The 27,292-nt window shown below is 38.9% G+C and overlaps 1 protein-coding gene and 1 long non-coding RNA gene across 4 annotated transcripts in view; one reads left to right on the plus strand and one right to left on the minus strand.

Moving 5' to 3' along the window:
- LOC119230520 (myosin-8) lies at positions 1–26,258 on the minus strand. 2 transcript variants are annotated; one of them, XM_037491723.2, is made up of 38 exons: positions 26,041–26,258; positions 25,445–25,588; positions 25,207–25,363; positions 22,708–22,735; positions 22,497–22,611; positions 22,316–22,408; positions 22,118–22,181; positions 21,361–21,459; positions 21,169–21,272; positions 20,859–20,997; positions 19,504–19,622; positions 19,242–19,391; positions 17,971–18,141; positions 16,822–17,126; positions 16,651–16,726; positions 15,038–15,125; positions 14,835–14,952; positions 14,325–14,448; positions 14,096–14,232; positions 12,214–12,469; positions 10,260–10,502; positions 9,975–10,151; positions 9,750–9,895; positions 9,580–9,670; positions 9,098–9,487; positions 8,564–8,690; positions 7,833–7,951; positions 7,514–7,710; positions 6,119–6,302; positions 5,864–6,029; positions 5,650–5,774; positions 4,155–4,463; positions 3,303–3,506; positions 2,305–2,430; positions 2,044–2,214; positions 1,760–1,864; positions 1,124–1,219; positions 1–181 (listed from the first exon to the last, which is right to left on the minus strand). In XM_037491723.2, the coding sequence occupies exons 1-38, from the start codon at positions 26,248–26,250 to the stop codon at positions 29–31; spliced, it is 5,826 nt and encodes a 1,941-aa protein (XP_037347620.1). In that variant the 5' UTR covers positions 26,251–26,258; the 3' UTR covers positions 1–28. The 2 variants fall into 2 exon arrangements, with proteins under 2 accessions (XP_037347620.1, XP_037347618.1); XM_037491721.2 differs by having other exon boundaries at positions 16,651–16,718; positions 16,817–17,126.
- LOC129144902 (uncharacterized) overlaps positions 1–27,292 on the plus strand; it is a 216,036-nt gene that overhangs the window by 3,675 nt on the left and 185,069 nt on the right. Inside the window, exon 2 of one of the 2 annotated variants that reach the window (XR_008549707.1) lies at positions 14,203–14,290. This is a non-coding gene — a long non-coding RNA (uncharacterized LOC129144902). Of the gene's footprint in view, positions 1–14,202; positions 14,329–27,292 lie in introns of both variants that reach the window. The other variant, XR_008549708.1, reaches the window with a different exon arrangement.

Raw genomic sequence — 27,292 nt, forward strand, 5'->3', positions numbered from 1 at the left:
TTGGTCACTTTTTTGGCATTAGGATGAATTACTCTTCACTCAATACTTTCGTGTGAACCTCCCGGCTCTTCACCCGCAGCTTGTTGACCTGGGACTCGGCAATGTCAGCCCGTTCCTCAGCCTCCTCCAGCTCGTGCTGGAGCTTGCGGAATTTAGCGAGATTAGCATTGGATTGTTCCTCCTGAGAATGGTGAAGTAGTGAGAATTAGCCTTTGTGATTTTTCATTGCTTATGTCGCCAAACAGGATTATTTCCTCAACTCAAATACTGCGGTCTGTTTGTCATGTCTGATTTCAAAACTGGATACAACTTGTAACTCTAATCACATACTTCATTTGAAAAAATGAAAGAAGAAACGGTCTTGAAATGGAAGAGACAACCTCATTATGTCAAATCCCTATACACGTGAAGTCCATTTATGATGTATGGACTGGGTAGAAAGGAGGAAGAGATGCATGTGCCCTGATAAGGGTTTTGTAAGTACATGTTAAGGCCAAATTGTAACTTGGGGGAAATCCCACTTTAAAATGTTTTGTCATTTATTTTTGACTCTGGCAGATCCAAAGCAAGGGAAAAGCAGGACTAGCAGAAGGTACATCTCTGTTGGTTCCCTTTACTGCCTTATGTGCCTCTCCCTTTATTTCCTCCTTGCACGCTCCCTTCCACATTGTGTCTTGAAAGAATGGGGAGAGGTGAGGAAGGAGAATCTGCATGTGCTACAGCAAACAGAGAGAAGAGCCCCTGCTGATGATGCTGGTAGTGAGTGAGTCAGTTGGGATAAAAGATTTATGTTTGGTTTTTGAGGATACTTGATTTTGTGCATTTCTAGTGGGAGAGGAGTATTTAATATGGTGTTAATTAGATTTTCTAATGTACCTTCTTTGCAGCTATCAAGAAGTAAGGTGGGTTATTTGAACCTTCACCCAACTATTACAAATTACTTTAAAAAATTCTCCTTTTAAAGTCTTACTCTCTAAATAGGATTTTTGGTAAATGCATATCTATAAAATTCTCTTTTAAAATAAAAGTGCTAAATTCTTACCTTATCTCCTTTCTCATTATCTTAACATACTTTCTACCCCTAGGAAATTTCTTCTTCCTTGTAGGGTTTAAAGGTACTTACAGCTTCCTCAGCTTGTCTCTTGTATGATTTCACCTTCGCCTGTAATTTATCCACCAAATCCTGCAGCCTGAGAACATTCTTGCGGTCTTCCTCAGTCTGAAAGTTTGAAAAATGATCTGAGTTCTACCCGAGGAATAAAACCTACTACAGGTGATAACATAAATCACTTTGGTGTGATAGGTGGGCCTGGGGCAAGCTTGGTCAACTCTGAGGCTTCCTTCATAGTGTTAACAGGAGCCACTCTTGTTAAATGTGCCCCTACCTCATGCACTGTATTAGAAAATGACACACATCTCTCATCCCTGTCTACCTTCCTGAGAAAGTAGATGTTGTCATTCTATTTTATAGATGATGAAACTAAGGTTTAGAGTGTTAAGTAACCTACTCAAATACAAATACTAAGAGAGGTAAAACTAGGACTAATACCCAATTTTTCTGACTGTGGAACCTGTGTTATTTCTTCTCTTATGCTCCTTATTAAAAGGTCTTCATAATTTTCCAAGCTTAGTAGGTCTATGATAAGCAACTGTGTCATTGTCCCTTATATGTATCAAGTTAGTGTCACATAAGTAGTCACCAGATTTCAATTCCTTCCTGGCAGGAAGTCCAGATAGTCTAGAAAATGATTCCCATTACCTGGTAAGTGAGTTCCTTTACTCTTCTCTCATGCTTCCGCAAACCTTTAACAGCCTCAGCATTGCGTTTCTGTTCATTTTCAACCTCTCCTTCCAGCTCACGTACCTGGAACCAAGAAAGACACTTAACACAGTCAGTCTTGGGAGATATTAGTTGACTCATGATGTACCAATATATGAAGTGGATGTCCCCAACCTAAGGACAAGGATGAGAGTCAATATGTGGGAAGAGAGAAACTATCACACTCTTTCCTTTCCCAGATACAGAGAGACTGAGACACCCACCCTGGCCTCCAGTTTCTGGATTTGCTTCTTCCCACCCTTCAGGGCCAGCTGCTCAGCCTCATCCAGACGGAGCTGCAGGTCCTTCACTGTCTGCTCCAGGTTCTTCTTCATGCGCTCCAGGTGGGCGCTGGTGTCCTGCTCCTTCTTCAGCTCCTCAGCCATCATGGCTGCCTAATTAGCAAATAAACCAAGAAAATCAGGAAACCTGATAATCACAGGTGGCACACATGTGTTGATAAGAGAAATGCTTATCTTGCTCACATCAGTGATGGCTTTCTTAGCCTTCTCTTCTGCATTGCGTGATTCTTGAATTACTTCTTCCACCTCACTCTGGAGTTGTGAAACATCATTTTCCAGTTTCTTCTTGGTGTTGATCAGGCTGGTGTTCTGTTAAAAATAGCGGAAATTACAAGGTTTGCAGTTGGCCCCTCTGGGATTTTATAAATGTCTTAGTTGTTGGCTCATGAAAAGAAACTGATGGCAAGATGTCAGCAAACTTTAAATATTTGTCCAGTGCAAAATATTAATCATTTGCAAGATTGGAACATCCAGCCCTGACTGCCCCAGTGTCCATCTGATTTATGATAAGGACTTCTGAGGTTTAAGAATGCCCATATTAATTAATTGCTCTTTCCATAATATTTCAAACAGACAACATTACTTTTTGCCCTTAAAAGGTTAGAAATATTAAAAAGAAGGGATTATTTTTGTGTCTGGTCTGCAAGTATCTCAGTGGGAATCTGTTTTCTTAATTTTCGTGACTTGCTTCCTTGAAGAATAGGAATTAGTCTTATGAAAACATTTTCTTAAAATTTCAACCCCGTGGTTATCAAAGGGAAGAGATACTGCCTCAATAGGTATTTGGAAACATTTGGGGTGGATATTTTTGATATTAAAACAAGTAGGGGTTGTTACTGTATTTAATGCCTGGGCAAGGCAGCAATGCCGAATGCCCTGCAATGCACAAGGACATTAAACACAATGATCCTAAGCGCCGGGAAACAGTGTATGGAACCTTTTTGGATTTTGGAGTCAACGTATCTCTTTCCTCAAATTTTTTCCACAACATGGACTTCAAAATCCCCTAAAGAGTAAAGCCTTATTTTTAAATAAGTAGAAAATCTAAAAAGGACAGATGTCTGCAATTAATATTTTTAGGGCATATCATCTAAATACACATTTAAAAACATGGAGTACCCCCATGTTATAATTCTGTTTCATTGCTACAGCACACCATTTGTTTGAGGCAAGGGTCTCACCTGGGTGTGCAGGAGTTGGACGCGCTCACTGGCATCCAGGAGCTCCTGTTCTGCAATTTTCCTGCTTCTCTCGGTCTGCTCCAGTGAGGCCCGTAGCTCCTCCACCTCAGCCTGCAGCAGGTTGGCTCTGCGCTCCACGATGGCCAGCTGCTCCTTCAGGTCTTCCTGGCCCCGGAGAGCATCATCCAGGTGCAGCTGGGTGTCCTATTAAGTAAAAAAAAAAAAAAAAAAAAAAAGGGATTTTAGACACTGGAAGATGATGTGAGTATCCCATTAGAGGAACTGGAAGAATTGCTGGTGTCAAAACAGGACAATCATTTGAGTGAGCATGAAAATAGTATCAACAGCTTAGGTGAGAAAGAATTTTTAGGAGAAAGGTTCTTCTTCCATTAATATCATGAACTGGTTGTTTTTTCATGTACTAGTCACTATAATCATTTGTGGGACATTTTCTATATTCTCCATCCAGTACTTGACATCTGCTTTCCCATTTGATCCTCACAAACTCTATGAGGTGGTAATTTCATTCTAATTTTGTAGAAGAAGCAGAGGTTAAATAACTTGCCTAAAATTCTGCAACTGGTAAGTAACAAAACTGAGATTTAGTTTCAGACCTGTTGATACCAAAGTCTTGTACTTTCTCTCATGTCATACCTTAATCTCTGGGCTTTTACCTGATTTTTACATAAAATCCTCATAAAAAAAGTACTCCTTATGTATTTAATTTTGCTAGCTTCACACTATGAGTCATATAATTTGTTAAAAAGAGAAGAATGGGTGATTTAACAGTCTCGAGGACTGGAAGACAAGTAACTTGCTCACTTATCTGAATGGTTAATGTGAACCATTTACCTTGAGGATGCCTTGGGTGTTCCTGTAGTTCCGCAAGCTCTCTGCAGCTAAGCGATTGGCGTGGTTCAGCTGGATTTCCATTTCATTCAGATCTCCCTCCATCTTCTTCTTGACTCTCAGGGCATCATTCCTGCTCCTGATCTCAGCATCCAGTGTGCTTTGCATCGTCTCCACAATTCTTATGTGGTTTCTCTTCAGCTGATCAATTTCCTCATCCTTTTCAGCAATTTTCCTATCAACTTCAGACTTGACTTGGTTCAACTCTAGCTGAATGCGCAGAATCTTTCCCTCTTCATGTTCAAGAGATGCCTTTACAAAACAGTGATTACTTAGTAATGGAATAACTTGATATTTGAAGTATATTCCCTTGTGGGCCAAACTCTTATTAATATCATTGTGTCCAATTTTGCAAAGTGAAAATCAATAGTTCCTGGAGCCCACTGGGTAAATCATTCTTTTGTTTATTCAGTCATGAATTACATAGGGCGGTTTTAGAATAAAGGTGCTTTGTAAAGTTTAAAGTGCTATCTACATATGATTCATAGGAATACTAACAAAATTATATGCTGGAACTCTTGTAGTAAACATGAATGCTCAGTATGTTTTAGATAAAATATGCATGTATGGTATAATAATTTCTGTTGTAGAAATGTTGAATTTTAAAATGTATATATATATTTCCAGTTATACAGTTCATGCTGACAGTAGAATACCGGGGTGATATATAAAAACAGAAAAATCCTCCTATTGTGCCATTCCCTCAGCAATTTGAAGCTGGTGCATGTTTCTAGTCTTTTTTCCTTTTTATATTTTTACATAATAAAATAATATATATGCAATTTGTCTTGCTTTTGCAAAATACTGTCTACTATAAAACTTTCCATTTATTGTATTTAATGGCTGTATAAAATTGAATCATGTGGATGTTATATAATTTTCTTAGCATCATTCTCAGACTGGATAGCTTTGTGCTTAAAACTTTACCTACACTGAAGATTATTTTCTTGGGATAGATTCTTTGGATTCATAGGTTACAGAATTAAGTCTTTTGATAACTATTGACTATTTTCTTTTTTTTAAGATTTATTTTTATTTATACAAGAACTGGGGTACGGGCCAGAGGCTTGGGAGGGTGAGAGAATTCACCAGAGACAGAGTGGGGAGCAGAACAGGCAGACAGACCGAAGACACTGCTGAGGGGAGCAGCGGGCGAGACAGGAGAGGTCTGCCATGCCATGTGGGTATCTCCCTGGCCAGCCAGGGATGGAACTGGCGCTGCAGAGCCTGCGGACAGCTTCACAGCACAGTGCTCAACCCTCTGCACCACCAGGAAGGCCCCTGTTGACTATTTTCAGATAACAAATTTCCCTTCATATGGGTTATACCAGTTCAGATTCCATCACTTCCATAATAATGCACCAGTTTTGCCCCCTTTGGGTGTTTTCACCCAAGTTTATCTTTGATTTTTTTTCCCCCCACACAATATAATAGGTACCTCTGCTTCCTCTAAAGCAGCCTGAATGTCACATTTTTCTTGTTCCACTTGCTTCTTTATTTTCTCCAATTCATGGATTTGTTTCCCTCCCTCAGCAATCTGCTCAGTGAGGTCAGAAATCTCCTCTGAGGATGAACAAAGAAGAGTCAGATGGATGCCGACATAGGAAGGTGCTGCAGGGCTCTGTGGGGAAGGGAAGTACAAGACAACTCACGCTGTAGATTCTTATTTTCTCTCTTTAGTGTTTCAAGTTGATCCAAGGATTCCTCGTAGGCATTCTTGACCTTGAACAGCTCAGTACTGAGAGAACGGGACTCCTTCTGGGAAGCCTCAAGTTCAGCCTGCGTTTCCTCATATTTCTGTTTCCATTCTGATAGAACCTGAAAAGCAGCAAGGCAGTAAGTGGCTAGTAGAATGCAAGGAGGGAGAACAACTAAAAAACTGATAAAGTGTAACCAGGTTTGGCCACCTTGTCAAAATTCCTTTGCTTTTTATCAAGAGCTGCACAGGCAGCGTTGGATCTCTCCACATCCAGCATGAGGTCCTCCACTTCATTCTGCAGCCGCTGCTTGGTCTTCTCGAGGGAAGCACATTTGGCGTTCACAGCTTCTACGTGCTCCTCCGCATCCTGCAGCCGCTGAGCCAGCTTCTTCCTACAGTTAACCAGCCAGTTAAGGAGAGTGCTCAAGAATGGCAAGCGTAACCTCCTTGACCCCTTTCGCAGTTCTGTTTCCATATAGCAAATAGCATGATATTCAAGACTGGCCAGAACTGCCTTCTAGATTGACAAACAGTATGAAAATGTCTAAAGTGGAAAACGATTGGATTGGAGTCTGTTGAGTTATTGAATTCTTAGAGGCCGCTGCTAGTTCTCTACAGTGTCTTCCCACTTCAGGGATTCAGGATTTTCAAGACTTCTCGCTGAGCATATGTGTAGAGAATGGGAGGCCAGGACATTTGACTTACATATCACATCTCATTCCAAAAATTGTTTGAGGCCTACATGAGATTTTACTGGGCAAAAATATATTGAGTATATTCATTTGATTTCTCAGGCTTTCCATTTCACTTTATATATTTTTCCCTGGAGAAAAATAGCTAGTTTCTTCTAATTATATATATGTGGACAATCTCATCAGAGAAAGAAATTGATGGCTAGGTTAGAACAATTCATGCAGTTTAAGCAAAGGCAGGTTTCCAGCCCCCAAACCCCCTGCCTCCCTAATTAATTCTTGCTTCATTCTCCATTGTGTGCCTACTCTATCTCTTAAAAATCCTTATCCCTGATGCCCAAGAAGACCTACTTAAAGGTCTATTGGTCTGTACACAGACCAAGTCGTCAGTTTATTTAGACCAGCCCTGCACATTATGTATATTTTGGTGGCATCCAATGTGAGTTTTAAGAGCTATGTCTTTCTGTTGCAGTGTTTAGGGTGTGGACTCTAGAATCAGAATATTTACTTCTAATCCCAGCTATACCATTTATTAATCATATGTGTTTGAATTAGTTAATTAACCACTCATAGCTTCAAGTTCCTCATCTGTAAAATAGGAATAATATAATAATACTAACATAATGTTGCTATGAGAACTAAGTGAGTGACTGTATATATGATATATATGATATACATGTATGATATCATATATATCACATATGTATATATGTCATGCTATGTATCATATGTATACATGACACACATATAAAGTATATATGATACTTGGCACATAGTAGACGGAATACAAATGTTAGCTTCTGCTGTTATTGCTGTGTTGCCATCAGCATCATCACAGCTGCTCTGAGAGGTGCTGAGTTGGCAGTAAGTAAATCATGTCATTTTCCTCCCCCAGAGTTCACAGCCCATACTTGGCCTCCTCCAGTTCCTCGGTGCGCTGGATGGCGTCCGTCTCATACTTGGTCCTCCACTGGGCGACCTCGCTGTTGGCCTTGGACAGTGCCCTCTGCAGCTCAGCTTTGCCTTCCTGCTCCTCCTCATACTGTTCCCTGAGCAGGTCACAGTCGTGGCGCGAGGACTGCAGGGCATGGGCCAGGGCGTTCTTGGCCTGAGGAAGTACCAGTTCAGTGACTTAAATTAATTTATTCAATGAAATAATGTACACAATCAAAGAAGACCCTCAATGGATATGTTTGGATTTGATTAGGCAAGATTTTGGATAAAACTTACTTTAGTTTCTTCCTCTAGCTGACGTTTCAGCTCTTCAATCTGCTGAGTAGAAGCTTGTTTGCTCCTTGAAAGCTGAGAGACTAAAGCATCTTTCTCATCTAATTGTCGGGAATATTCACCTAAGAATAATAAAAATAAAGGAATTTATTGACATTATTATTAAGAAATATATATTAATATATTAAGGAATAGATATATTTCATATGTATGCATTACTGCTTCTCAATATTGTTAAAGAACTAGTTACAACTGAAGATTTAAAAGCAGAATAGGGCCCCCCCCCGGTGGTGCAGTGCGTTGAGTGCAGTGCTGTGAAGCTGTCCGCAGCCTCTGCAGTGCGGGTTTGATCCCTGGCCAGGGAGCCTCGCCCTCTGCTCACCCTCTGCTCCCCTCAGCAGTGTCTTCGGTCTGTCTGCCTGTTCTGCTCCCCACTCTGTCTCTGGTGAATCCTCTCACTCTCCCACCCCTCTGGCCTGTACCCCAGTTCTTGTATAAATAAAAATAAATCTTTAAATAAAAAAAATAAAAATAAAAGCAGAATAGCCACAGAAGTATAAAGTAAACAAGTAAAACTAGTCTGCTGTCTCTTGGTTTATTTTCTTTCTGACCTGTGCGGCAAATTCCTGTAGTGTTTTTATCCCGGTCTGAGATTGGAGTATTGCTATTCATTCAGAACCCCTACAATTGCTTTTTTCTAGTATGTGGTACAGAATTCAGAGAAGGGCTCCTACCTGCTTCCGTCTGCAGGCGTCCCCTTTGTGCTGTCAGGTCGTTGATCAGACGTTGCTGCTCTTCCTCCTTTGCCTTAAGTTCACTCACTTGATCTTCTAGAGTGCGGCACATCTTTTCAAGGTTTCCCTATAGGACATGTGGCAAAAAATGTGAGATATGGAATATAGTTAAAAAAAATAAAGAAAAGCAATTGTTAGAATATTTTTAGAGTAAGAAACTTTATTTGCAACGTGAGTAGAAAGTTAGGCATCAACACTCTGGAAATGGCAGGATACAAGAGAGCGAGTGCACAGTGAGGCCTGGTTATTGTTGGAGCCCATTAGTGTATCCACTTCCTTAAAGTGGATTTTGAAATAACTTTAATGGGTCATAACCAGCATAAAAAATAAAAAAAAGAAATAGAATGAAATGTATTCGAATAGAAAATATTAGCTCCATGATATGAACTGCCTGCAACCAGTGTTTAATGACAGAGAACAATGGCTCCTCTCACAGGTTATTAATGACCCTCGTTGAGAGTCAGCGTTGGGTACCTTGGCTTTCGAAATGGCCTCTGCATTACTGCTAAGGTCATCAATCTCCATCTTCAGCTCGCTCTTCTCCTTCTCCAGCTTCTGCTTGACCCTCTGCAGGTTGTCGATCTGCTCCCCGAGCTCGGCCACGCTGTCCGCGTGCTTTTTCCGCAGAGCTGCTGCAGTGGCTTCGTGATGCAGGGTGGCCTCTTCCAGGTCCCTGCGCAGCTTCTGGAACTCAGTCTCCCGCTTCTTGTTCATCTCAACCTGGGCTGAAGTTGCCCCACCAGCCTCTTCCAGCCGCTCGCTGATCTCCTCCAGTTCCCGGGAGAGGTCAGAGCGCTGCTTCTCTGCTTTGGCCCTGGAGGCCCGCTCTGCCTCAATTTCCTCCTCCAATTCCTCAATGCGGGCCTGGGAGCGACAGAAGCATATTAACAAACTCATCTTCATTTCATATTTTGGGGAGGAGGCATGCATGAGAAATTGAAAGCAAGATGACTCACCTGCAGCTCTTTGATCTTCTTTTGTAGTTGAATTTCTACTGCCTGTTCATCTTCAATTTTGCTTATCAGATTGCTGATTTCAAATTCTTTCCTTTAGAGAGGACAAGACATATTAGGACTTACATAAATCAAAAGATGATATCACACAATATTTTTTCTGGAGTTCCTACTTTTTAAGTTTTTCATCCAGTTGCTGTTTGTCATTTTCTATATCCATTGTGGATTCTTGGGCCAATTTTAGGTCTCCCTCCAGTTTCCTCTTGGCTCTTTCTAAGTCCATGCGAAGTTTCTTTTCTTGTTCCAGAGACCCTTCAAGCTAGTGAGAAAGTAAACTATGATAAAATTTTGAAAGTGTATTTTAAAAAATAATCTTTCCAGTGACAAAACACACTCACGTCATCCACTTGCTGCTCTAGCTTGCTTTTAGCTTTGGCCAGGGTGTTGACTTTGTCCTCTTCTGCCTGCAGGTCATCCAGGGTCTGCTGGTGGGCCTCTTGGAGGGCCTTCTTCTCTTTGGTCAGTTTTGCGATGGTTTCATCCAGACCTGCCATCTCCTCTGTGAGGTTTTTCACCTAGGGTAGTAAAATTTCTTTGCATTACATGTTATATTTTGGTGGATTCAGTTTTATGCTTATATTCCATAGATTAATAAAAATGTCAACTTTCTGTATGTTTCAAACCTTGTTCTCGGTGGCATGCTTCTCCTTTTCCACCTTGGCCAGTGTCAGCTCAAGGTCGTCAATGTCTTTCTTCAGTTCTGAACATTCATCCTCCAGTTTCCTCTTCTTGGCTGTCAGCTCAGCATTGATCTCTTCCTCATCCTCAGCTCTTTCTGTCACCTCTTTGATTTTGGCCTCTAGCTGGATTTTGTTTTTAATCAGTTGCTCACACCTTTCCTCTGCATCAGCCAAGGCATCAGCTTCCTGTAGAGAGATTCATTAAGATATTGAGTTTGTTATTTATTTTGAATCTGTCCTTTATCCAAAATAGTAGTGTTACTGAATTCTGATGAATTTTTCAGTTCGAAGATAAATTTAACTTAATTGAACATTAGTACATGGCCTGGAGAAATGCAGCTAATTGGAAATGAGACTATAGATATAGAAGCAAATTAGTTTTCAGATGATTGGATTTAATTGACTATTATAAGAAGTGTGTAGAAGAGTAGAAGGATCAAATTATGTCTCAGTTCTTGTCCTAATATTGTTTCTCTGACCTTGGGCAAACAACTTTATTCCTCTTATTCTTTATTTTCTCATATGTAATTAAGGGAGTTGGAGTAGATGAAAAGATTATTGTAGGTGTAATGTTCAAAGATTTTGACTTAGTCAAATTGGTTGGTTTTGGATTAGACCGTTCCTTACTCACCTCAAAACACTATGTGTTAAGTTGAATTTAAAATAGAAAAAAACAAAGACCATAAACAATTTTATGCCTATGAATAAATTTGCATATAGCATGTTTCAGTCACTCAAAACTTTCTCAATATCCTCAATAGTGCTATGCTTGTCAAAAATTTCCATTTTAAGAATTGTCTACTAGTCTCAAAATAAATTTTAGAATATAGAAGAATATGTAATTCTGAGAACTATATAGAGCTCCATTAGTTTATATAAGTGACTAAAGGCCTCAAATAAAATTCAGTTCAGCTATTAACTTCTTAGATTATTGTGACTTGGTGACTTTCTTTAACTTCAAGGTGTTTGTTTTATTTATTTTGTTTATGTCTCAGTTTTTTTTTTAATGCTTAAAAGGGTGATAATGGGGACATCTTTGGTTCCTTTGCATTTCTTGTAATAGTGATACATTTGGAAAATATTTACTCACTGACTGATGATGATTATGAAAAGAGGTTAAGGTAAAGAGGCTATAAAATCCTATGCTTTGGAAAATTATCCTTTTTACTGGTTTTATCAGGGCATTGTTGGACCTGTTGATCCAAAGACATGAGAGGTTGCCTGACTGGAGCACTGGTATCCAACTTGCTCCCCTACACCCCTTACAACTTCCCTAACCTATGAACAGAAGCCTCAGGAACTTGGGATCTGTATCAAAGGAAGACTAACCCAGGGCAATTGGCCCTGCCTTACACCCTGGTAGTTCAGTTCAATTAAATGTAATTAAACGTACTGTACTAAATCTTATGGGTTAGGCATGGCGATATAGACAGGAATAAGATTAAAAAATCATATTTGATTATAGATACAGACTCATAGACTTGGATTCAGCAAATAGGACTATACTTTTAAGGCTGAGTTAAAACAGGCAAGTTAACAAATACTAAATGAATAAAATATCTGACTGAGATTTGGGGCTTGTGTTTAAATTGCTGCCTTCATGGGTTTAAATGTGTGATATTATTATATAGATTCTTCAAACTTCCTTTTCCATCTGTAATTTGGAAATAATTGTGTCTTATTTTCCTCATAGGACTACTGAAAGATAAGTGAAATACTAAAACTACTAAAACTATCTCCCCCTACCCCGCAAAATACTAACAACCAAAAAAAAAAAAAAAAAAAAAAACACACACAGAGATATTTTTTTCCAAGAAAAAGTCATTTGTAAATTCACAGTATCTTTGAATTCCAGAAAACCTTCAGTATCATGTTGCATTCAGAATAGAGTACTCACAGATTGGACCTGGAGTTGCAGGTCATTTTTCTCTTTCAAGAGAGTGACCATCTTTTCCTCCAATTCTTTCCTTTTTGCCTCTGACTTGGCGAGTTCATCTTTGGTTTTCTGAAACTCTTCCTTCATGGTGGCCATCTCCTTCTCTGTCTCTGCACTCTTGAGGAGGGGCTTGATCTTGAAGAAGAGCTTCATCCAGGGCCAGTGCTTGACATTCATGAAGGCACGGACGTTATACTGGATGCAGAAAAGGGCTTCTCTGAAATGACATTAAAATATCAATGTAGATCAGACACAGTGTTTTTGGTTTTTTAGACATAAACTCCTCTTAATGAGAATATGTCATATTCTGAATAGGTGAAATGCATACTTTGTACACACCATACACACACACACACCCATCACATTCATGGTAGACTCACTATAATCACTTTGCTAATGTATACTGCTTATATTGAAATATTTTATGTTCTCAAGTCCACATCAAACTAGCATATGGTGAATATTCTGCATGTTTGAGCAACATTTATTATTTTAAGATCATTTGAGATATCACAATATTAGTGATTAGAGAGTAGACATGCCATTTTAAGTTGATTGTGCTGCTTGGTCATCAGAATATGGATTTAAACTGTGAAGTGATAGGGGTTGCTTTCTGAATTGCTTATTTAATTGCAATTCAATTGCATAACATTAAGCTTATGGTTTATCATTCTTCCTTGAATTCTCTCCTTTTATTTTGATCACCACTGAATTAGCCACTATATAAGTTCTATTTGTTAGCTTGATCAGATAATATACCAGTTTTTCTAAAATATTTAAAAATATATTATTCTAATCTGCTCACTTGGAGCTATTTATAATCCATAGAGCAGTAGCATCGGTTGAGCTCCACAAATTTGCTTTATTTAAATAAAAATATAGAGTAGAGATTTCTGGGGCCTCCCTGGTGGTGCAGGGATTAAAGTCTCAGCACTACCAAGCTATTGCCAGTCACTGCAGCATGAGTTCAATCCCTGGCCAGGGAACTGACCCCCATGGCGCAGCAGACCTCTCTTGTATTGCCCACTGCTCCCCTCAGCAATGTATTTCAGTCAATTCCACCTGTTCTGTTCCCCACTCTGTCTCTGGTGAATCCTCTCACCCCCCTGCACTTCTGGCCTATGCTCCAGGTCTTGTATGCAAAAATAAATAAAATGAATCTTTAGAATAGAGATTTCCTCTGTTTTTAGAAGATTTCTATATTAATGCCACTTTTATAAAATACCTGCATTAGCACCTGTTTTTGTTAGCTGAAAGAAATCTGAAGAGGATTTCTGTTTTCATGACAAATGGCAAAAAGTGTGCAGAACTAGATAAGTAGACGTGAGCAACACAAATGCAAAATGTGGGTAAAGAGGGCCTACAGTAGTGCTGAGCTGATAGAACTGGGTGAGGTTTTTTAGAGAAAGGGGAAATGGAAGTTTTAAAGTGGTAAATAGGTAAATTAGGATGAGGGGAGAAACCTTGTGCAAACAAAATAGGAAAAGGCCATGTGGTTGGAACTAAGTGATAAGATGGGAAATAGAGAGGATATTGATAACCACACAAAGCAACTTGGGTTTGACGTGGGAGACTGTGGGGACTCTCAGGCTAAGGGATGGCATGATAAAAATAGTGCTTACTGCAAATTATCCTGGCAACTCTGTGAGATGGTTGGAAAGGGAAAACTGGAGGGAGGAAAGAAGTTTTGGAGGGAATCCAAGAGTGAGGGGTTAAGCAAAGGCTGATGTCTTGAAGGAGTGAGTGCTGAACTGTGTAAGAGATACTCACAAAATGAAAGTTAATGAATGAGGAAGGCTGGTTAATAGTCCCTAGGTGGCCTGATATTCTGTACGGTTATTACCTCCTTTGCAACATCTTCTGATATTCCACCCTCATTAGGAATCCCCTGCAGACAGCTTGAGTTCTTGTTATAATCTGGGCCAACTTATCATCTCTCATTTCTTCTAGAAGACCCAGAAGGCCAGCTTTGAAGAAAACCTGGATAGAGGGAGAGTTGCAAATCATCCCCATTCTACAGGAGACACAGAAGTAGAAGGTACTTGGGTCAGGTGTAAAAATAACAGCAATACCTTGGTATGTCCAAATTTGTATTGGGTGTGGTCAATATCAATAGATCCAAGAAGCTTCTCAGAAGCTTTCTTGCTGTCAATGAACTGTCCCTCTGGAATAGCACTTGCATTTAGAACTTTATATCTGTTCAGTCAAAGAAAGAAAGAATGATTAGGAAGGTATGATCATATTTGAAAAACAAATGACATCAAAGAGAAACAATAAAGATCTTAGAGAAAAAAGTAAAAGTGGAAAATCTGACTGATTTTAAAATTCAGATAGTAGAACAATAAGTGTTTTCTGTGGTCTAACAAGTTTACTTCCTATTTTTAAGAAATGCCACCTCTTCTAACCTGTCATTTCATCCCACTATCACAAGACAAATTGATTTACCACAACGCTAATTATCTAATAACTTGGAATTTAATTTTTATAATATTTGCTAAGCAGAATACATGAAATACAATTAACAGAGGACAGTCAGATGATAAAGATTTATGACATTCAGTGAAATATAAAGAGAGACTGGCCTTTGTTTAAAATCTCCGTATAAGATCCTACTTGGGAAGCCCTTCCTGCAGATGCGGATGCCTTCCAGCACACCATTGCACCGCAGCTGGTGCAGCACGAGCTCATGCTCCATGGCCCCTAAGGATAAATCAGAGTATTTATTTTGGAGCACTAAATTTTCAAACTTGGGCCTGTTTGATTATTCCATGCTCTTCTATCTTACCAGGAGTTTTGGTTTCATTTGGAATAATACACCGTACGAAGTGAGGATGTGTGCTCCTCAGATTGGTCATCAGTTTATTTAAGTTTTCCTAAAAAACAGATAGAAAGTTCTATTTCAGATTGCTTTTTTGTAATTAAGTAGAATGAAGCTAGGCATGTTCTTCACTATTAGATATAAATCAATGAGACTTCAATTGTCCTGTATTTTAAAGGTCTTAAGAGTTCTTACCTGCCAAATAATAAAAAAGCCTAAGTGCTGGGGAGAAATGCAGCTCTCCAAGGTATTCATTTATAGCACCTAGATTCTATCTTATAAAAAGCTCCAAGTCTGGTAGCCTTGGGGCATAGAAAGTGCACTTCACCAGGAATCAGAAGACAAAATACTGTGGTGTCAATCTGCCACTGATGAACTGCCAAAGTACCTTTCATCCCTCTGGGCCTCATTTGAAAATAGTTGATATCTAAGGTCTCTTTCATCTCTCAGTGGTAATAGTTTTCACAGTGATAACCTAAGGTTGGCAATTGTCCCGACTTTGCCATCTTTCCTCAAGTTTAGTATTCCCTAAGACCTGTAACTTCTTATTCTGTATTTTTTTAATATATGGTGTGGGTAGAGCTTAGGTACCTGAGAATGAGCCACAGTGAGGATTATTCCAGAAATAAAGTAATAACTGATGGCAGATAATGATGTTTTACACAATCTTAGAAAACTCACATGCAAATATTTCTCAATATACTTAGGTATATCCTCTTGGAGAAGACAAAGATACGTGTTTTTCATGCCTCGGTTATCCATTCATAAGTTAAATAAGTAATGTGAGTTTCTAATCTTGGAAATATATACAAGGATAAGTTGATGAACCAAGGATCTATCTTGATGAGATCACAAAAATTGGTAGTGAGAAAGAAAAAAAAAAACAGTAGTTTTCCTGTTTAGGTATAGTTCATGTGAGTGCATTTTAGTTGGAAAGGAATGAGACTTAGCTATACACATTCTGAAAAAGCTGTCATTAGTCCAGACAGTTCATACACTCCATTTAGAAGAGCCAGTTTTTAAGTTATCTTTAAAAATCACATCATTTGTAGTAAAATTATTATTGCTGTTGTTTCTGTCACAAGAGGTATTTTCAAGCTTTAGTCATCAATCAAAATCACGGACTTTGGATGATTTTCAGCTATTATAAAAATTAAATTCACCTCGGAGAATAAAGATGAGCTTTGGTGAAGGGATGTCCTAAAAAGCGTATTTCTGGCTCTTTCCCAGAGACAAACTCGGGAACATTCTCAAAGGGCAACATTAGTGGAATAAAGATAAAGTCTTCCGCAGGGACAGTTAAAATGCAGTTATGCTTCTTTAAAAATCAGCCTTATTACATTTAAGAAAGCTTCTGAGGACACTTTGGCATTCTTAAATACATTAGATGATCCTAATAAGGAATGATGAGTAAAGCATCCAACCCTACAGAAAATCGTTGCTTTGTCTGTACCCTGACATGAGTGAATATTTAAAGTGATTCCTATTCACATTCCATTCTTTGCTAATTTATTCTAAATCCTGTAATTATGATGACTCATTAAAACTGTTAGATTTTTTGAATTAAATTTGTACTTTACCCTGAAAAGGGCTGACACAGTCTGGAAGGAAGAACCTTTCTTCTTGGCACCTTTCTTTGCACCACCATCTGAGGTAAAAATAAAGCCCATCATTTAAAGTAAAATCCCAGAAAAAGGACTGTCACTTGTGCGTTCTGTGGGAGTAGGTGTGATTAAGATAAAGTACCTGCTTCAGCACTAGCATAGGTGGAAAAGAGACTGGCCAGAGTCTTCATTGAAGACTTCTGGTACAGCCCCACCACAGTCTCATTCAGGGGGTCCTTGTTCTTGTCAAGCCAGCCTGCAATGTTGTAGTCCACGGTGCCGGCATAGTGCACCAGTGAGAAGTGGGCCTCGGCCTTGCCTTTGGCAGGCTTGGGCTTCTGGAAGTTGTTGGACTTGCCCAGGTGCTGGTCATACAGCTTGTTCTTGAAGGAGGTGTCTGTGGCCTTGGGGAACATGCACTCCTCTTCCAGGATGGAGAAGATGCCCAGTGGCTGAATTCAGAAAAATAGATATTGGTGTCAACCTATCGTTTCTCAAAATATTATAGATGTGACTGTCGTTTGATCAAATTAAAAGGACTCTGAGTTAAATACATTTGTAACATAAACGAGGGTCATAGCTTAAAGAAGTCCTTTTGTTATAACTAGAATGATTTTTCTATCATTTTTTCTCACGTTTGTTCTATAACCTTATTTTCAACTAAAAGAATAGCTGGGTACAAACTCCAGATCACAAAGCTTGTGGGGGTAATCTAAGATATTCTCTATTTATCACACTTTATTTCCTGTTATGTGAATTAATCTATTATCAGAGTTTTATTTTGCTATGAGAAGGACTTGCAACTTAGCATGATGTTTACTTTACATGTAATAATTAAACAGTGTAAGTAACCCAAACCTTGAGACATTTTGTATAGATCAATGATGGAGAAAAATACCCAATTTAACTTCTGAACAGATTGCCTTTCCTGCATAGTAATGCTTTTGCATTAACATTTGTTTAGAAATAAAGATTAATTCCTGTTGCTGGCATGTTGGATCATAATGGAGATAGATTTAAGACTAGTGAGACATTTCAGTAGAGTTTTCAGTGCTGCCTTAAAATTGCATTTGAGTCAGTGTTAGAACAAAACTGATTAGGACAAAATGAAACAAAACACTCTCTGATCCTTCTTATATAAATGTTGAAAGGGGAATTTTTTTTCCTCAATAGCAATTTTCTAATTTGTTCTGATAACTCTCTATTTAAGAATACAGTAATACTTTTTTAGAGTTACTTTGAATACTCGGACAAGTTACCCTTACCATTCACCCTTTCTTTAGAAATCAAACAGACCTTCTCAATGAGCTCAATGCAGGCAGCCAGGTCCATCCCGAAATCAATGAATGTCCACTCAATGCCTTCCTTCTTGTACTCCTCCTGCTCCAGCACAAACATGTGGTGGTTGAAAAACTGTTGCAGTTTCTCATTGGTGAAGTTGATGCACAGCTGCTCCAGGCTGTTGAACTACACAAAAAACATAATTCCCAACATTAAAGATATTTTTTATAGGGGTAGAATCCATCTCTCAAAAAGTATTTTATGGAGAATGTGTGGGCTAGATATACTTATGGAATACAGTTTAAACTAATCATTGTTTGTTCAAATATCCCAGGAGAAAAAAATGCTGATTTGTTTTTCATAAATTCTGGGCATTGTTTGAGGGTACAGATGTCAATCACATAGCAAGGATCCGATAGACTCTACCTCTTTCTCCTTCTAAGGTTGTGTGGGTAGTAATGTGCATTAAAAGTGTACTCATGATTCTATGAATTGTGGTTCAGATTTAAGGGTGGAAATAACATTGGAAAGCCTCACTTCCAACCCTACTCCCCAATTCAAGATAAAGTTCACATTTTCACTTTTGACTGTTACATGATTAAGGAAATTTTATCTTAAGACCTTTAGTTGATGCACAAAATAAAATTAATAGGCTAATTTCTCTTCTATTTATATCAACATTTGGCAAATCCCCTGCTCAGGTCTGTGACAGAAAAGAGTTGATGTGGTATAGCCACTGAAAATCTGAAAGAGACTTTGTAATAACACACATCCTTATTTCCCCTCAGGCCCCAGGGGGGAAATGGTATGTCAGACTAGCTTGGAAGAGGAGAGACTCTGAGCTCTCTCTATGTTTCTGTCTTTAGGCCCTTTCTCCTCCATGGGAGATGCCTTGAGTCTGTACTAGGTACTGTAGGTCTGTCCGGATTCCTGTTCTGACCTTTGGATCCTGACTGATCTTTAGCAAGAGTTTTGATTTTTCTGCATCTCAGTTTTTCTGCATGTAATTAGTTGTACTATTACTCCTTCATGGGCCATTTTGAAGATTAAATGAGGTAATATTTTGAAGTGCTTAGTATAATGCCAGGAATAAACTGACTTCTGAATAAATGTTAACTATTAGTATTGTTACACTCTGTTACTACCTGTTTTGGAGATAAACCTTGTTTTAGGTGCAGGGTTGGAGAAAGCAATGTGGACACTACAAATGCAAATGAATGATGATAATACACAGTATATCAGAGCCCACATTGCCTTCCTCTCAACTTTTTATGGAGATAACTCACATCAAAGATCTCAAAGCCCGCGATGTCCAAGACCCCGATGAAGTACTGCCTGGGCTGCTTGGTGTCCAGCTGCTGGTTGATGCGGGTGACCATCCACAGGAACATCTTCTCATAGACGGCTTTAGCCAGAGCTCCAACTGCATTGTACACCTTCACAGACAGCGTAATGTTGGTGTTAATAAAGGCGTTATTAAAGGAGGTGCATTAGGTGATGTTATTACAAGCCTGGGAGGTGTGTGATTCATTGAGGTCATGCATTTACCTGCTGAACAGTCTGGCCTTTGGTGACATATTCATTGCCGACCTTGACCCTGGGGTAGCAGAGGGCTTTGAGCAGGTCAGCAGAATTCAGGCACTGGAGATAGGCTGCCTTGTCAGCAACTGCAGAGACACAATTAAAGAAATGTATATGGATATGCTCTCAACCTAATCTTTTCATTTTTCTGCAATCCTTTTTTTATTAATTAAATTAAAAGCTTTAAATAGTTCTGTAGAAGATCTGATGAGCCTCTCTGTACATCAGCACATGTACTTGAAAATAATGGTCAATCAGGTAAATTGGTCTTTGGTGATTGACTACAAGTCATTTTTGAGAAATTCATAAACAAATGTCCAGAGTTTATGGAAGTACTTAATGTAAAAGTCATAGTCCCTGTTCTTAAGATACATTAAGTATAACTGGAAGGACAAGATAAATGTATCTTAATATTTACTACTAAGGATGGGTAAAAGTCAGAATCTTTGGGTCCTTATCTTAGTTTTGTTCCTTCCGATTCACCTCAAGGGATCAGTTTCTTTTTCTGAAAATAAGCATCTGTGCATCAGCTTCACCAGTGAGAAAATGCAACAGTTATAACAGGATTAAATTTCACTGTACCATCCCTACATAGTCCCTTTCTGAAATTCTGCCAATGACTAGAATGTAAATGCCACAAGGCAACTGCAAAAGTAATTGCTGAAAAGTTCAGTGGAGAGAGGGAAAATGTCATAGTGGGTGGCCAGCAAAGATTTCAAGGAGTAGGTAACTTTAGCTTCTGTGGTAGGAGCTGTATGTTTTATGTTCTCCCCAGAGTATATGAGTTTTCTTTTTCAGTTCCTTTTTTCATCTTACTTGCTGCCTAAACCATCTACAGGTTTATACATACTGAGTGCACACACACACACACACACACACACACGGATGTGTAGGGACATCCTTCACCCTCAGCTCTGTGTTGGGTGGATCCTGTATTGCAAGCCACGTGGGTGCATAGCTAGCACTGAAATGGAGCAATATTCCAAACTATCTTATATACCTACCTACCATTGCTGAGGCAAAGCTGGAGCACTGTTCTTCCTCATTCTTTCTCTAGTGACCTGGCCCCAGATTGTGGATTATTTTAAATATCCCCTTATAAGTGTTCTTTCCCTATTAGGGTTCATTTTAACTTAGCTGAGCTGAATAGAAATGATGGATATAGATATGCAAGGTAGGAAGGGGGGATGAAAGAATGTAATGTGTGTAAATGTGTATATGCTTTCTAGAAATCCAGCTATAAAGATGTGAGTCTTAAATAGGCTTTTTACCCCCTTTCCATGTTTCTCTTGTTCAAACACAGATAGAGGCTCATTTGGTACCTTCAGTGCCATCTGGCTCTGCTTGCTCCTCACGCTGTTTTTGCTTGAACTTCATGTTCCCATAATGCATCACAGCCCCTGTGAGCTTATAGATGGACACTTTCTCTTCAGGACTAAAGCCCAGGATGTCAATGGCACTCTGCCAGGAGCAATGATGAACAAAGTTTAGGGCACTAGAGACTGAGAAGAATTTATATGATATCCTTATATAAGCACACATATAGAGGGTTTATTATTAATATTCTCATACATAACAGATGTTTTGAAAAGTCTGTGTGTCTGTGAAAGGGATAGGAAGAGAGGGGCTTACATCTGTGGCCATCAACTCTTCTTGGTCATCAATGCTGGGAACTGTGATTTCTCCTTGACTGACAAATGCATAGTCATATGGGTTGGTGGTGATCAGGAGCATTTCTAGGTACACAGAATGCAGGGGATGCATTTTACAATAAAGTTTTAAATATATATATTTATATTCCTCTGAATTTAAGTTTCATCTTACCAATCAGATCTGGCTTCTTATTGGATGTGATCTGATAAAAAATATGGTAGCTTCTTTCTGCCTTTAGCTGGAAAGTAACTCTAGACTTTTCTAGAAGATCTGGAAAGAGGGAAATGTATATTAATCTGAAAAAAATATACCAATGCTGCTGAGACTGCTGAGTACATCAAATGTACTTCAGTGCCTTTGCTAAAATTGTGGGGATTGATCTCCACTGAGATTTCAATTTGAGCAATTCCACTGATGCTACATACAAGAATTCTAAATAAAGGTGGCAGTTGTCCAAGGTTCTCACCATCTGTGAGCAGAGCATAACTGCCCTAGTAAAAATAAAGATAAACTTTTCATATGAGGAACCTGTAACCTTTGCATTGTAACTGATCCTTAATATCCCTTCCTTCCTCAGATCACCTCAATTATTATGCGGTGCTATCTTGGAAATAAATACCAAAGCTCAGCTCAAGAGCAAATAAATATATTATAAACCTATAGGTAACTCATAGGATACCATAAGTAGCTCTAGAGCTGGAAAGAAAAAGTCATAATTGCATCTGAGACAGGAATTCCAGAATGTGCTATAGAACTATCCATTTGAGAGTGAGGTAAATGGAATATGCAGTAGATGGTGGTCAGGCTGGCATTAGCTCACAGGCAATACTAGCAGCAGTCTTAATGTACATCAAGTGTTGCAAAATATTCCTGCAAGTGAAAAATCACTTGTCTCTTTGTTTTGATTTTCAATGATCCTTTTACTCACATGTTTCAATATCTGCAGAAGCCAACTTCCCTGTAGTACCGAAGTGAATTCGAATGAATTTGCCCTTGAAAAGAGAACGATTGTTTAGTATTAAGAAGTTGAATCATACAGAGAGAGGCAATTGGAATGACAATTCAGGCCTGACTATTCTGGCACTGTAAGGGCAGAGAAGATCCCCTCAGTGAGATAGTGACTTACAAAGCGAGAGGAGTTGTCATTCCTCACGGTCTTGGCATTGCCAAAGGCCTCCAGTAGGGGGTTGGCACTGATGATTTGATCTTCTAGAGTCCCCTACGAAGGCAAAAAGGCAGTGCTCATATCTGGGCCTCAGACTTCCTGAGGGCCCTATCTTCATTCTGACTCAGGCTACCAGACCCACCTGCATTTTGCCAGAACTTGCTTCCTCCTTCTTCTTTTCACCAGTAACTGCAATTGTTGCAAAGTACTGGATGACACGCTTGGTGTTCACAGTCTTCCCTGCACCAGATTCTCCACTGTCAAAGAGAAACCAGAGAAGTGATCAGAACAACAGATCACATTGTCAGCATCAAAGACAATCACCACAAACCAGAGAAGAGAAAATCACGTACGTGATCAGGATGGACTGGTTCTCACGATCTGTGAAAGAGAAGACCATTGGTTTAAAAAAAATGCACATTCAATAGGAAGATGACTGCATCCATTAAAATTAAGCACAGCCTGTTCTTTCTAACAGTTTGGAAAATATACTTAAGATTTTTACATTGTGTTGAACTCCCAAATAGCACTTGCCCTCTTGGAGTAAAATTTGTGAAAAAAAGAAGCAAGGATTCATCTCTTTTTGTATTTTAATAATTTTTCAAACTTTTCTTATGGGAAATTTTCAAAAATATATATAAAATAGAGACAATAATTAATATGAAAAGCCCCCATATATACCATTATATGGCTTAATAGTCATGATCTCATGGCCAGTTTTATTGTTTTATACCTCCATCCCAGTCTCACGGGATTATTTTTAAAAGAACCCCAAGCATCATGTAATTTCATCTGCATATACTTCAGTAAGAGTCATAGAATTTTGAAATCATAGGGATCTTAGAAATTGCTTAGGTCAACTCTTGCATTTAACAATAAAGCTGCTGAAATCTGGAGAGGAATAAGTGACTTTTCTCATAATACAGAGCTTGTTAATATAAAAAAATTGGTTTTTTGACTCCCAGTTTATATAACTTTTTGCTACTTGGCCTCCTTCAAGCACTTGATAGCACTAGTTTGACTGCTGGTAATGCTAAATAATGAAGGGAGCTGGAATTGTGAAAGTACTTATTTCCCTTTTAGTTTTATATACATTTCTAAATAACAAAACCAAAAATTGGCACTATTTGCATGAGTGATATGTGGAATTTATACCAATTTTCTGATTTCTGATAGTTCTATAATTCTATACTGAGAGCTAAGATTTTAGTGAATTCTCAAATCTAAAAATCTATTCAGAGAAATAGATACGAATCTGGATGTTATTTGGGTATATATGTAGATTTTAGAGAACTTCAAAGTTCCATTCAGGGAAGCAGGTACTGATTTTGGAACATATTCAGATTGATTTATTTTCCTGGTATATTGAACCATATAGCACCTTGTGGGAGTATAGATAAGAAAACAATATTCTTATCTCTTTTGGCTACGCTAAACCACCATTAACCAGGTCAGATGCCACAGGTTGGCATGATTTTATATGAAAATCATATCTGGAGTCGTAAGTGACCTTGGATTTGGAATAGCCCCAAAGCCTGAGGAGTAGGGACTCCGTAGGGATGGTGGTATTCATAGCAATATACATGCAGCTGCTGAGTATTAAAACCTCTGAAATGAGCCAGCATTTGAATAATTTCTGGAAGGTAGCTAACTTCTGTTGACAACCAAAGAACAGGTTAGTGGCATGAAACCCATGTAGAACAGCTGGCCAATTTGTAATGGAAGATTCTTATTTTATCCCTATTGCTTTTCTCTTCTCCTTTAAAAGACAACTTAAAAGCAAGTACAAAAAGACAAACCAATAAAAACTAAACAAAAAAAAAACAACCTCTCATTTTTGAAAATCCCGTGGAACAAGTCAGGAATTTAAAATATTTCCAAAGGCAATACATTTTGGTGTGTGAAGATAAAGGTTTTAATATGTTGCATTTGGGATTATAATGCATACCAAAGCTAGCTATATTTTGATAAGGTAGAAATAACAAACTGATATAATTTAAAAAATATTTTCAGAGAAAAAAGAATTTTAATATTCTTCCATTCTAATAAATGCTTCAAAATCTTTGGGAGGAAATTCAAAGTCCTTTCTTTACTCATGTTCTACCTCAAATACTGGCACTATTACTATGGCATTTAAATATAAAGATAAGAATTCACAAAGCTTTCCAGCTATGACTGGTAACTATTTTCCTTAATCGCTGTGCATATTTAAAAAAAAAGCTCTTGGGCCTCCCCGGTGGCGCAGCAGTTGAGCGCTGGGTTGCGAAGCTGCCCACAGCCTTTGCAGCGCCGGTTCAATTCCCGGCTGCTCCCCGGCCACCGGAGGAGGGTCCCACATGGCGCGCAGACCTCTCCTGCCGCCCGCTGCTCCCCTCAGCAGTGTACTTCGGTCCTTCTGCCTGCTCTGCTCCCCACTCTGGCTCTGGTGAATTCTCTCACCCTCCCGCGCTTCTGACTGTACCCAGTGCTTGTATAAATAAATAAAAATAAATCTTAAAAAAAAATTATAAAAAAAACAAGCTCTTTAGTTCTTTTTTTTTTTAAAAATTTAAATCAAAGGGAAAAAAAATGTGGGAAAGCAACAGATATCTTTACAGAGGTCTGCTAATTGTCTCAACCAAGCTTTCAGCTACTAGCTGCATTAGTTTTAGGCATGTTAGTAAAATCAGTGAGCTTCAGTTTACTCATCTGTAAAATGGAGATGACTGCTGAACAGAACACAGAACACCAAAACACTAAAAGTTCTTCAGTGACACCCCTGTGACTGCATTATATATTGCAGTCAAGGCCTAAAGTCTGTTTGTTAAAGATTCTCCTGCCACACTATGTAAGTGGAGGTGTCACTCACTCACCAGTCAGCATGAACTGATAGGCGTTGTCAGAGATGGAGAAGATGTGGGGCGGGGCCTCCTGGCGTTTCTTGCCTCTGTAGGCGGCCACCACCTCGGGGTTGTACACCGGCAGCCACTTGTAGGGGTTGACGGTGACACAGAAGAGGCCTGAGTAGGTCTGAGAAAAATAAAAAAATGCAACCTGTGGATCTTGTTTTTACTCTGAGATAAAATAAAAAGAGAAGTGAATTGCACTCACGTAGATCATCCAGGCTGCATAGCGCTCTTTGAGGTTGTACAGCACTCCGGGCTCGTGCAGGTGGGTCATCATGGCCATGTCCTCGATCTTGTCATATTTGGGAGGGTTCATGGGGAAGACTTGGTCTTCCCTGACAGTTAGAGTCTGGTAAATAAAGAGACCGGTTTGTATTAATGTTTGGAGGTAGGATTTGTTTGTCTCTTGGTTATTAATCTATAGTTGCAAACATGACAGAGAACTTCAACTTTGAGGGATGATATGGGAGCATTTAAACATTCTACTAAGAAAATACAGTGATTCTTTTGATAGAAGAAACTAGTTTTCACTTTTTCCAAGTTGGGGAAATTTAGAGTGGAAAGTGGGGATTAAGGAGAAGTGGTAAAGGCTGATGCTAGTTGTTTGAAGTCCCTTCATAGTTAGAGGAGAGCAATGAAATTACGGCTGAGAATTTCTTTTGCCTCCAAATCTGATGCCATAAATAGATTAGAAGACTGTTTATGTTACAAAAGGCCTAAAGAGTCCAAGCAAGGAAAACTTCAACATGAATTAAGATAAAGAAATAAAATGAGGAACATTTTCTCTATATTTTTACTTACCGTTCCACCTTCTGTCTTTACAGTTACTTTCCCTCCTTCCCTGCTTTGTATGGTGCTCTTCACATAGGATTCCTTGGGCTCCGAGACAAAGACCGATGTTTTAGCATCAAAGGGCTTGTTTTGGGCCTCGATCCGCTCCTTTTCCGATTTTCGAAGGTAGGGAGCAGCTTCACCAAACACAGCCATCTCAGCGTCCGAACTCGAACTCATGGCTGCGATTTATTTAGCAGAGGATTCTGCCTTATGGGAAACATGGGGAAGAAGGAGAAATAGAAATCCAAAGTCCTACATGTGAGCTAAGATTTGAAGTGAAGGGAGTGGTGAGCATCCTTCGCTCAGGCTGTAATTATTCTCCCAAACCGTCCTGTCCCTGTGTTCTAACACAGTCTGAAGGGCTGGTGTGGAATGAGATTGTAATTTGAGATTTCATTTACAGGACTGCAATTTTCCTTGATCCTCAGGGTTCCAGTCCTAGTCCTGATTGAGAATGGGCTCCTTGCATGTTTTAATCTCTAAACTGTAACAATAATCTCTGTAGCTAAAACCGTTGATGGAGTATTTTTATAGCGATTGCCATTCTTTAATCCCCACTTTTCCTTCCTTATAATCTTTGCATTACAGGACAGCCATTTAGTTAGGAAGAAAAGTTTGTCTTGTGCAAATGAAGTTTGATATGTTCAAAACTATCAAAAACATTTGTGCCATCTGGACGGTCATTTCTTTCTTATAAGTCAAATAATTATGTTTGACATCTACTTTATGTTGGTATTTGGTGTTATGTCTCTCGGTAGGTTGTTAAAAGAACCTCATAATAAGTTCTTAGTACTCTAAATTTTTTGTCACTTGGCTTGTTACCAAAAGACTTAGCATTGCCTTAATTCCAAAATATCTTTTGAACTTTCCTTTTGGCACAAGAGACTTTAACTGTCAAAAGATCTAACCACAGAGAAATGAGAGCTTCAGCACAAAGAAGGAACTTTTCCTTGCATAAATTCCTCAGGCTTCTTTTCTTTTTCATCCAGAAACAGAAAGGAGAAAACAATTTAAGAATTCATTACATGCATGTGATCCATTGTCCTCTAATTGACTGCAAATCCCTTTGTCACCTCTGCAAGTTAGTTTGGATTGGTGGTTGAGTCTATACCATACCTTCAGACAGTGAATTACTTTAGCAAGGACCATGATCTCTCTAAGCTAGGTAAAATATTATATTTAGCACTATGGGATGTAATTGTGACTTTCTAAACAATAA

The sequence above is a fragment of the Talpa occidentalis genome, unplaced genomic scaffold (assembly GCF_014898055.3).
Source record: "Talpa occidentalis isolate TD23 unplaced genomic scaffold, MPIMG_talOcc4v2.1 talOcc4.7, whole genome shotgun sequence".
Lineage (NCBI taxonomy): Eukaryota > Metazoa > Chordata > Mammalia > Eulipotyphla > Talpidae > Talpa > Talpa occidentalis.

Bases quoted from the DNA above. Each gene is read 5' to 3' on its own strand.
- LOC119230520 (XM_037491723.2), bottom strand. From the start codon at position 26,250: ATGAGTTCGAGTTCGGACGCTGAGATGGCTGTGTTTGGTGAAGCTGCT. The intron at 25,589-26,040 runs GTAAGTAAAAAT...TTTATTTACCAG, and splicing joins TAAAGACAGAAGGTGGAACG to ACTCTAACTGTCAGGGAAGA. The intron at 182-1,123 runs GTAAGTACCTTT...CACCATTCTCAG, and splicing joins AGAGACAAGCTGAGGAAGCT to GAGGAACAATCCAATGCTAA.